The 11,708-nt window shown below is 35.9% G+C and overlaps 2 protein-coding genes across 2 annotated transcripts; both read left to right on the top strand.

The window, feature by feature from the left end:
- On the top strand, nt 1–1,664 carry LOC147559751 (Serine/Threonine-kinase). The gene is made up of 2 exons (XM_086657870.1): nt 1–176; nt 898–1,664. The coding sequence occupies exons 1-2, from the start codon at nt 148–150 to the stop codon at nt 1,457–1,459; spliced, it is 591 nt and encodes a 196-aa protein (XP_086513996.1). The 5' UTR covers nt 1–147; the 3' UTR covers nt 1,460–1,664.
- A 5,662-nt stretch (nt 1,665–7,326) lies between these two features.
- On the top strand, nt 7,327–11,498 carry IQD13 (IQ-domain 13). Its single transcript, XM_086661685.1, has 6 exons — nt 7,327–7,798; nt 8,853–8,945; nt 9,030–9,383; nt 9,673–9,918; nt 10,307–10,438; nt 10,567–11,498. Exons 2-6 carry the CDS (start codon nt 8,868–8,870, stop codon nt 11,224–11,226), a joined length of 1,470 nt encoding a protein of 489 aa, XP_086517811.1. The 5' UTR covers nt 7,327–7,798; nt 8,853–8,867; the 3' UTR covers nt 11,227–11,498.
- The last annotated feature ends 210 nt before the right edge of the window (nt 11,499–11,708 follow it).

Here is an 11,708-nt window from a genome sequence, read left to right as displayed (position 1 = left end):
TCTCTCTCTCTCTCTCTCTCTCTTGTTCACAAATAAGCAAAAAAGAAAAAGGCTGATCAGTACTAGTAATCTGCCTCTACATTCAGATGATCAGCTCTTCAGTTGTTGTCATTAAATTACTCCCTAGTCTTAAGAATCTTCTTGTTCATGCAAGATCCAAAGAATTCCAATTCAAGGTATGAATCATAATTCTCTCTTCTCTCTCTCTAGTTAACTATATAGACAACCTCCAAATTAATTTTATGAAATTTGAAGGAAAAAATAGCTACCCATTTGAAACCTTTTCATTTTTTTGTTGAATTGATATTGTGGGGTGTGATAAAATGACTTTTAAGCAAAAAACTATGATCAAATTCCTATAGCAAAGTTAATTTAATTTCTATTCTCCAAGACAAATTAGGGTTTAAATTTGATTGCTTTGTGAGTTGATTAGGATGGGTTTTCAATTGACTTTGTTCATTTTGAATTTATATATAATTAAACTTAGTCCAAGCTAGGCGGAGGCTAGTTTCTTATTAGTGTGACAGTTATTTTTATTATCTCAATTCGACTTATATATCCAGATGTATACTAGTCATGTCAGATTCTCTGCGGATGATATGTTTTACTCGAATCGATCTTTATCTCAATTCGACAAATCAAGGTGGTTTACTCAAATTGATCTAATATCAGTTTGTAATTGTCATCTACATGAGTCGGACGACAATTAAACATTCTAAAATCAAACGGAGTCCGTCACTCAGACTAAATCTTGGTGTATAACTATCTTAAAATTGTACTAAAAATTAGCAAGACTAAATCTTGTTTTATAACTGTCATAATTTTGTTATATTATCATAATGATTTTTTATCTACTAACTAACTTGTATCCATTTTTTTTTGCATGTTATGTTACAGGAAGCCATGGTATCAAAGAGCAATGTTGATAGTAAATATATGGAAACCCATACCAAAACCAACAGAGTTAGCACATTATTTATGGAAACCCATTTCAAAACCAAGTGAGGTTGTTTCCACAAATTCAAGTAGACCCAAACTAAGAAAAAGTTCATCTCTTAGTGTTGCTTCTTCATTCACTAGGGTTTGTCTTTGTGCACCAATTTCTTCATACAATGAAGTTTTTAGAGCTGATATTCCACCAAGAAGAAGTAATAGTTATCCAAGATCAAAGTCTTTGGTGGTGCCCCAAGAAAGGGTAGTGCCCCAAGAAAGATTTCCTACTAATAGTAGGATTAGTACAGATCAAGGGAGGAAACTATTTAGGGGGAAATCATTAAATGATGATGTTTTAATGAGGAGATTTGTGGTTGAAGAATCAATGATGCATGTGAGGAAGAGGAATCAAATGGAGGCTATAAGAAGGAGGAATTCTATTAGAAGGAAGAAACTTGGGCCTAGCCCTCTTAGTAAAATGATAATTGCAGAAGATGAGGAGGATGAAATTGATTATTTCAATTAAAATGGAAAAAGAAAAAGACTATTGTCATTTTTTTCCTACTTTTTTTATTTGTTTTGGGTGTAATTTTTTTTTCTCAACATCTAGTTTTGTTGTTCATGGTTGGTATATTTTTGGGTACTTATGATTATCTCCAATACATTTCATAAAAAGGTCTAGGAGCAAGATTAATTGGAGTGAAGTTCCGTTAAGAATTGATTTGAAAGGAGACTATGTTCCGTCTCAGTTCTTCTTAACACTAATTCCTAGCCCAGCTTAATCTAGTGACGTCATTCAATCACTGACCTTGGATTCTTATACCTACAACTGAATCATATATATTATTACAGTGACAGCATGAACTTCACGCTTTTACTAGTCAAGATTGACTGAGAAAAATTTATGCATAAAGAGAAAAATTTATGCATAAAGAGAAAATTTATTTTACTTGGGCAAAGTAAATAAAATACTCACAAATAAGTATTTTAACTATCTACAACTATGAACCACTTTTTATCATTTGACTATCTGGAGTTGATACTTGAATGGTAATACTTGTTTTTTTTTTTTTTGATGAAAGGAATGGTAATACTTGTTAGCTCATTCAAATAACAATTCCTTACTTCTTTTTTATCTTTTAGAAATAATCTAGATACCAAATCCTTATTGGTCCAACAAAGAGTGACCAATTCAACACTTTTAGCACGCATTCCCAACTGAGCAACCAAAACAAAATTGGGAAGAGAGGGAGAAGTGGAGAACACAAACGAGAAAGAGAGAGGTTGTGGCTTCAGGCCCTCTCTATTTTATTGTTGGGAAATAGCCCCTAAATTTGTGACCAGCTTCCTGCTTGGCCCCCTACTTTATGAAAAATACTTAGATGGTCTCCTTTTTGAGTTACCGTTTTAACACCGTTAACCAGTCATCACCTCTCTCTCCTCCATCTCATCATCTCTCTCTGCCACCTCATCTTCTCGCCACCTCATCGTCTTCACCGGCGAAGGTCGCCGGCCAACCAATTTTCCGGTCAGCGACCTGTCAAACCAAAAAAAAAATAGTCTCTCTCTCTCTCTCTCCCTAAAAAAGAAAAAAAGTTGTCATCTCTCCTCTCTCTCTAAACACTCCGGTGAACCCCTTCGCCGGAGTGTTTAGAGAGAGAGAGGAGAGAAAAAAAAAATTTAGTTTGAAGATCGCCAGCAGGAAAATTTATCGGTCGGCGACCTTCGGTGGTGAAGACGATGAGGTGGCGAGAAGATGAGGTGGCAGAGAGAGATGATGAGATGGAGGAGAGAGAGGTGATGACTGGTTAACGGTGTTATAGCGGTAACTCAAAAAGGGGTCCATCTGGGTAGTTTTGATAAAGTAGGAGGCTAGAAAGGAAGCTGGTCACAAAGATGGGGGCTATTTGGGAAATAACCCTTTATTGTTTTGAGTGATTTCTTTTTCAGTTCCCTATTTTGTGATCAGCTTCTTTTTTAGAGCTTATTTTTCGTAAATTCAAATTTAATCTTCTTCCTTGGAGGGAAACAAAAAAATTAACCATTATAATTGACTGACAGTGTTATGAGCCAAATTTGAATTTACGAAAAACAGAGAGTCGAAAAAAGTTAGTCACAAAATAGGAGGCAAAAAGAAAATAACTCTATTTTCGTTTTCTTCTTTATAGAGAGCAAGTTATGACCATGAACACAATAGGGTACCTTATTGAATAAGTTTCAATCTCAGTCGAACCCAAATATTTGTCATGAAAACTTCATGATTTGTGAGATTTAAGTCATCCTCCTACCTGGTGAGGTAATTACAGATGATGATAAGTGTGACTATGTGTTTATAAGTTACAACACTCTAATCATTAAGTCATTGTTTCAATGTGTAACAATGGTAGAAAGTGTATTTAACATAGATCGATATCTAACCTGGTTTGCAATCCGCAAAACTACATTTTACAGACTAACACGAAATTTTGGACCTGGTTAGCGAAGTTGACCCTCCAAGCAAGGTTGACCTTTAGAGCAGGATTGATCGTCGTTGATGGTATGCGAGGAAGGGATTTTATTAGTGCAGTTATCAGTATAACAGATATCTATGTATGTTTTGGAATTAGACAGAGAGGCGGTGGGACTAGTTTTTTAGTATGCTATATAAACTGAAACCTTGGAGATATCTTTGTAACTTATTCTTCAATCATAGTGGAAACATCGCGTTATTGTTCGTCGTAGAGTAAATCTAGTGAACCTAACCACGCAAATTTTTTTGTTCAGTGTGATTGCTTAATTTTGTTATTATTGTTTTTGATTGTTTGATCATTAACAGATACACTTACTAAGGGGGTGGTAGTGGTTCAGGACATTAGGGGAAATTTTCATGTCCCCCAATGTCCGTGTTACTGGTTGGGGACATTTCAAATGTTCCCCAAATGTCTGTGTTATTCGTTTGGGACATTTCAAATTTCTCTAAATGTCTGTGTTATTCGTTTGAGACATTTCAAATGTCTCGAAATGTCTGCGTTATTCGTTTGAGACACGAAATGTCGAAAAATATATTTTTGAAATATTAGTACAAATATATTATTTCATGGTTATACAATAATGATAATATTAAAATAATAAATGTCTACCAATTGTCTTTCAATGATAAAATACCAATAATAATAATAATAATAAATATCCACTACACATTTTGTCCATGGATTCAATATCTTGAAATGTTTCCCAGGATATTTTGTCCATGAACCAAATGTCTTGAAATGACTCCAAGACAAAATGTCTATAAACTGAATGTCTTGAAATGTCCATAAAGACATTTTGTCTATGGATGTCTCGAAATGTGTTAAGATGTCTAGGGAACATTTTGTCTGTGAGTGTCCCCCAATGTCTTGAATCACTATCACCCCTAAGAGTACAAGCTAATAGGTAAAGATCAGTTTTTTGTTGTTTGATTGGACCATCTGAGTAAGAAAACCGATTTCTTGTAAGAAAAAAAAGTAAGAAAAAGGACTAATTCATTTTCTCACAGGTGAGAAAGTCAATTTCTTACTCTTGGCAAAAACACGCTCTCTCTCCTCCCGTCTCTCTTCTCTCACGGGTCTCTCGCTCTCTCTTCCAGTCACAACGACAACATGATCTCTCTATCCTCTCTCTCTCCTTCCCTCTCTCCCTCCCTCTCTCCCTCCCTCTCTCTCATCAGTTCAGGCAAAACCTCCTTTGTCTATCTCCCACTCTCATCCGCACAGATTGTCTCTCTCTCTCTCTCAGAACCTCTTGTGAAAAATGGGCATCACTCACTGATAGAATTGGGAACTTCTACCCAACAAGAGATGGAAGATGAATAATCAGTTCTCTTTGTCTCTGATCCCTGAATCAATTTCTCATTTCTCTACCCAAGAAGACATGGAAGATGGAGAATTTTTTTGCTTCGGTACCTTCAGCCACTTTGTAATACAAAACAAAACTATCTCGAATTTGATTTGAAATGGTCGAATAAAAAAAACAAGGAGAGTATTTGATAAGATACAATACAAAAACAGAGTTACATGGAACTCCATGATTACTGGGTATGTTAGAAATAGGGAGCTATCAAAGGCAATAAACCTGTTTGATAAATTGCCTCAACGAGATGGTGTATCGTGGAGTTTGATGGTAACATGTTATGTTTTGTGTAGGGGTAGCCAGCAAATTGAAGAGGGAAAATACTTATTCGATCGAATGCCTGAAAGAGATTTAGTTTGTTGGAATACAATTCTCAGTGGGTACGCAAGGAATGGAAAGATAGACGATGTTTTCTATCTTCTAAAAGAATGCGAGAAGGAAATATAGTCTCTTGGAATGCGATGATCACCGAGTTTTTGCAGAATGGAGACATTTTAGGTGCTATAGAGTTGGAAAGATGGGTAATGTTGCTGGTGATTCGGCTCGCTTCATGTTTATTACACATTAATCGCTGGGTATGGTTAGAATGGAAGGATAAATGAAGCTCGAAGCCTGTTTTATAAAATACCTCCACAAATGAGTGAAAAAAGACATAACGAGAAGTTAGGTTTGTAAAGAATGTTGTTTTGTGGAATACTATGATAGTGTGTTATGTTAAGGTGAGAGACCTTTGTTCAGCTAGGAATCTGATGAATGGTTGAACGAGACGTCAAATGTTCATAGGAGTTCACACGGGCCAACCTCTAAAACCAGCAAATCAGAACCATTTACGCCAAAGAAGTTGCAACAATCCATCCAAGAAGTTGAAGCAAAGCAGGTCGATGTTAGAAAAACACTAAACTGTCGGCAGAAGTCTTCAACTCCTTCCTCATAAGTGAAGAAAGATGACAACCACGCAGATTTTGGTGTGGAAGTGCTGGAACCTGGACAACTTTGTGATGTGTTACTTGTAATTATTCAAAATGATCAATCAGGAAAAGGTAGATTGAGAATCAGATGAGCTTGCTGCTCATCACAATCCATTTTGCATCAGGTTACTAGTCATTTAAAGGATAAAATTAGCAGGGATATGGTGTATTTCTCACCTATTCTATTGGACGCCACTTGGTGCATCAGGTTACAAGAAACTAATAAAGATAATGCTCTCAATCAAGCTGCTTGGTGGTTGTAAACTTATAGTTTGCAAAATTGCTACAAAACAGAAAGATGTATCTCTTCTTTGCTTTTCTAATTTATTGCTGCAAAAACTATAAGTCGACCATGTTATTCTAGATATTCAGAGAGATGTGAGCTTCAGAAATAAAATCACATATGATCTCTCTTAACTTTGCAATTTTGATTTGTGTGTTGTTAGATCTCTCTAAATACGTCTTTCGTTATGACTATTGACTACACTCTTAATATGCAGCAGGGAAGTTTGGTCGATCTATATGAAAATTAGTCTTCCACCCATGGTCCTCTTTGTTCCTCTAAATCATTCTTTCAACCTGCTTTCTCTTTCCTCATGTGAATCCTTAAATCAGGGATTCTAAACGCACCCACCTATTTTCTTACAGCTCAACCAAACACCTAAAGTTTGAAAATCACATGTGCAATTCCTGATTTTCTTTCCCATCAGAAAATGTTGGTTTTCTTACTCACAGTTTTCTCACGTATCAAACGGACCCTTAACATAAAACCTGTTCATCTCCCACTTTGCATTGAAAACCTGCCTAATCTCCGTTTTGCTCATGTCTGACTCAAATAGGGTGATTGGCACCCTTGATAAGAGGTTCACCTACATTATGCTTTCACCTCCCCTCCACCCAAAATATCTCGAAAAAAATAGTTTTTTCTTTTTTTGTATATGTTTGTTTATCCAGATTCCACATTATTTACTATTTCTCTATTTTTATCGTGACATAACAAGCCTAGAGCATCAATATCTACAATTATGTTCGACCATACAACCTCCTTAACGGCTTCACAAGTATCTAATATTCCACTTTGTGGCAGAGTCTGTAATAGAAATAGGTTTGCAACTTTTCCGAGTTCACAGCCCATTTCCATGGTAAAGATGCAACATAGAAGTGAAATTTACCTTGTCCTCGTTTGTTTCTTTTGTGTATCTCGCCATGTGCTTCATAACCTCCTAGTGCATCATTCTAGGATACCAATTAATATTGATAGACTATGCCTACAACATGACATATCGTTAACTTTTTTTTCGCTGAAAGGACATATCGTTAACCTGGTGCATCCATTGTTGTAATAAAATAAAAAATATCATCAAAATTAATCGTAATGCAACGGTTCTAATAAGGGACCAAGAAATTCGATAATCCTAGGGACAACTCACTACAAAAGTAACAAAACTTCATTTTTTTTTGTTGAACTTGTAACAAAACTTCATCTCTCAACAAAAAAAAAAAACAAAACTTCATGATTTACATATCTTGAATAAAGAGAAGTTTTCTTAGTTTTGCCATAAAAATAAAAGAAACAATTTTCTTAAAGTGGCATATCTGTCAAGCAAGCTTTCTACTTGAGTAAAGTTGGTTGGGTGGTCACTGGTCGAGTAGAAAAGTGGCCAGCTCCCTCTCTCTCTCTCTCTATTGAAAGTTAAAGAGAGAGAGAGAAATAGTGGTACACAGTCTAGAGAGAGAGAGGAAGAAGAAAAAGTAAAATTTAATCTTTACAAGGAAGAACTAGCTACAATGTTGGATTATTAGAAAAAACAAGAAAAAAAAAAGAATATGAATTAAGGGGGACAAAGGTATTTGGTGTTGGGTGGTTGAGAGAGAGAGAGAGAGAGGGAGGAAGAGAAGAGAAGGAAGAAGACTGACTCATCTCTGTCTTACCCTTTCTCTCCTTCCTTCTTGTCTCTTCATAGAACAATTTTTCTTTTCTTTTGAGGGTTCAGCAAAGCTGCTATTGGAAGAAAGATTTGTCTGAGGTACTACTTCATACACTTATTCCTTCTCTCTGTATTAGCTTAGAATCCATTTTGTGTGGGTAGTTGTGTTCTTGATATATTGTAAGAGGAATTTGAACATAATCTTTTTTTTATTAAAAGAAGATAATATTAAGACATGTTTTATTCTTTAATCCTTTTTTGTTAATGGGTCTTTGGTGTTCTTGTTTTCTTTTTTGAATTGTGAGCGCTACTCGAACCCTTGACCTCTAAAACTTGAAGACTAAACCTCTTGTCGCTCCAACCAAGGGTTGTTGGCGTTTGGTGTTCTTGTTGTTTGGATTTTTGTAGAGGACTACACCTAATAAAATTGTTAATTATCTGCTGAATTGTCTTTGATTTTCCCTTATTTCCTTACTCTCACTGAAAATTAACAATTTAGTATCTTGATGATAAATTATGTTCCACCAACTTACTTATACCTAAATCCTAACCTTGAATTTATCCCACCATACATGTCTATGTTTAATTATTACATGGACTTGAGTTAAGCTGTAATAACATTCATGTCATGATTCTTATGAACTCTGCCGATACGATGTGATAAGCACAATAACTGTCGAAATAATACTGGCCTAAAGCCCGACGAAATTAAATGACCTAATGCCCACATAAACTACTTTACTTATACCCAAGTTCAATATTCCTGGATTTGTACTTCTATGAGATTGAACCTGGGACCTCCGCATTGCGGAGTATATGCACTTACCAACCTTGGCTACCAGTTGTTGGCGCCTTTCATCTTTACTGAGGTCATGTTTTCGTAAATGAAGCTACTAATTCTAATTTGTCGTGTAGTACGTAATACTCTTATCTCCTTAATTAACTACACCTGAAAGAAAGATATACCCTTTCTAAGATTTATAACTCGGTAAAAAGTGGATTTTACAAAAAAGACGGAGTGAATGGTTCAATAACGAAAATTTGCTAATCCATTTAGGCAAGTCCATAGTATCATAAGTGAAATAAGCACATATATCAAATTGGAATGTCAATAGTGATGAACCATAAAAATGTCTTCTTTCTTGATTTGTAGGGTAAATGCAAGAGAATGGGAAAGAAAGGGAAGTGGTTATCTGCAATTAAAAAGGTTTTCGCACCCAACTCCAAAGAAAAAGGAGTTGAGGCGGTAAGTCATTATTTTGTTGTACAAGTGTTTCATCTTATTCTATGGTTAAATACTTAAACTTTGATGATTTGTGTTCTATTGTAGGAGATAGATAAGGAAACTAAAACGAAAAAGAAATGGGGATTAGGGAAGTTAAGGCATGGAGACACCAATTCTTTCATCCCTCTCCAAAGAAAACCAAGCAGTATCGAGAAAATACTCGGGGAAGCCGAAAGGGAAAAACAGAAGGTACAACTGAGAGCACCGACGTTGGATCAACAGATGACACTACCTTTGTCTCCCATGAGCTATGATCATATGAATCAGAATAACAACACCAATACCAGCACCACCGCCACCGCCACCACTACCACCCGCACCAACAATTACAGGGCACTAGCCTCTGCAAACCACAATATTGCAGCCATCAAGATACAATCAATCTATAGAGGTTATATGGTCAGTTGGTCCTCTCTATCATCTTTTAATTCCCAATCTATAGATAATACAACGAGAATGACTTACCATCTTCTCTCACTTTTCACGTCAAATTTGAGAAATGACATCAATACTCTTGTTAGATAGTAAGAAAGTTTACAAATCTGTTGTCTACTTTTGCTTATCGTAAAACAAATTTCATTTTCTAAACGATTTGATTGTTCTGAAATTGAACAAATTGTAATATTGGAGTTAGGCAACTTCCTTAATCATTTTGAGGATCTCTAATAGAGTAGTTTCTGCGTAACAGGCTAGGAGGAGCTTCAGAGCTCTGAAGGGTCTAGTTAGACTTCAAGGCGTTGTGAAAGGGCAAAGTGTGAAGCGGCAGACAATGAACGCCATGAAGTACATGCAGCTTCTTGTCAAAGTTCAAACTCAAATACAATCAAGAAGGATCCAAACGTTGGAAAATAACCAAGCCCTGCAAAACCATAATTTACAAAATAATGATAAGGATCTCGAGAATAACTTGGCAAGGTGGCTCTTAACTCAATCAGTAAGTATAACTCCCACTTTTAGGTTAATATTAACCTTTTGATGTTGCATTTCGTATTGGGTACAAGTTTGTTTTGGTCGTGCACTAGTTAGGCGGGTTCGACCCACACGGTGTAAAAATCTGCATATTCGCCTTCAAAACTTTTATGTATTAAAGTCGTTGTTGCTTTTATTTTATTTTTTCTGTTCCATGCGAGTATTTGCATTTATTCGTTATGGAATTCCAAGCATCCTTTGATTTTATATTTACCGCAAAAAATTTAAGACTAGTCTCTGCACTACACCTATTCATGTAGTTGCTACTGTTTCCGAGTCTGGATCTTGTGTATGTAGTCCCTTTCAATGTTAATTCGAAAAAGAACAACGAAAATTTGATGGATTTGATGTAGTCTGAAAAAGGGCATCAAGGACAGTGGGATGATAGCATGCTCACAAAGGAGGAATTGGATGCAAGGTTGCAAAGGAAGGTAGAAGCTATCATCAAAAGAGAGAGAGCCTTAGCTTATGTTCATTCAAACCAGGTACTTTCATTCACTTCTTCATCTATTATATATTTTCATGATAATCCGATGAATGATGACGAGCAAGCATATGAGCATTCTGCCGAGCACGTAAACAATCCATTTCTCGACCTTTTCATTTCAAACAGTTGACAAAAGCCACTTCAAAATCAGCTCAGACAGCTTTTATGGAGCTCCGTTCTGGCGGGTTCCCATGGTGGTGGAACTGGATTGAACGTCAACTTCCAGAAAATCATTCTGAAATTCGAGCCAGACAAGCAAAGAACGAACTAACACCTCGGAGACTAACTCAAATTCCTGAAAAACGACCCGAATCAAGCAACTCTAAGCTAATACCAAGTCTCGATTCACTTACACCAAGGTCTTTAAAAACGCCTGTTGCAGCTTTGGCATGTAAATCTACTCCAATAAGTCATTCGAAACCGAGGTCTAATAATGGAGCTGAATTTCCACTAAGAGATGATGATAGTTTAACAAGTTGTCCACCATTTTCGGTACCGAATTATATGACACCAACTGTTTCAGCAAAAGCAAAAGCTAGATCTCATAGTAATCCGAAAGATAGATTACCAGCAACTCCGACTCGTGAGCAGAAAAGACGGCTTTCGTTTCCATTGGCACAGAGCATTGGTTCTTTAAGATTCAATAAAGGATCTTTGTTCTTAAGCAAGGATTCTAATTCTCAAAATGTTCTAGGAAAGAACAAACCTCTTCATTCTATAGGTAATGTGAGTGTTGATTCTACTGTTTCTTTGCCTGCTGGACTTGGTAGGAAGCCATTTAAATAGTAATCTGATATCTCTGTATGTTTTGTGTGTTTTTTCTTCATTCTTGGGCTTTTTTCAGTTGGGCTTCATTCTTGGCCTTTTTCTATTGGGCTTTTTTGAGTTTCTTTCTTTAAGTCTTTTTGGGAAGTTTGGGTGGGTGTTTGTTTGGTATTCTTATAGCAAAAGCATTTTCTTATAGTACCTAATTTTAATGTAATTTAACAACAAGAGAAACCAAAGGAAAGTGATGGTTTGTACTGAAAGATTTGTTATTTTATGATTCGAGTTTGTCATTTGTATTTGCAGATGTAAAAAATCTAAGTGGTATTATCTACAGTTAGATATTGAATTTTCAGAAAATTAGAATAGAATGCGAAAAGTGGAGGACGCGGTTAAAGATGTTAAACCAAAATAATAAAATAGAAGAGAGAAAATCAGAATATAAGATGGAAGTAATATAATTGGGATGTTTTAAAAGGCCCTTCGATAGTGTTATTGGTGTA

This window comes from Eschscholzia californica, unplaced genomic scaffold (assembly GCF_041429995.1).
Source record: "Eschscholzia californica isolate CP2 unplaced genomic scaffold, dmEscCali1.0.p SCAF_2, whole genome shotgun sequence".
Lineage (NCBI taxonomy): Eukaryota > Viridiplantae > Streptophyta > Magnoliopsida > Ranunculales > Papaveraceae > Eschscholzia > Eschscholzia californica.
Note: the sequence above shows the minus strand (reverse complement) of the source record. Positions and strands in the feature narration are given on the sequence as shown.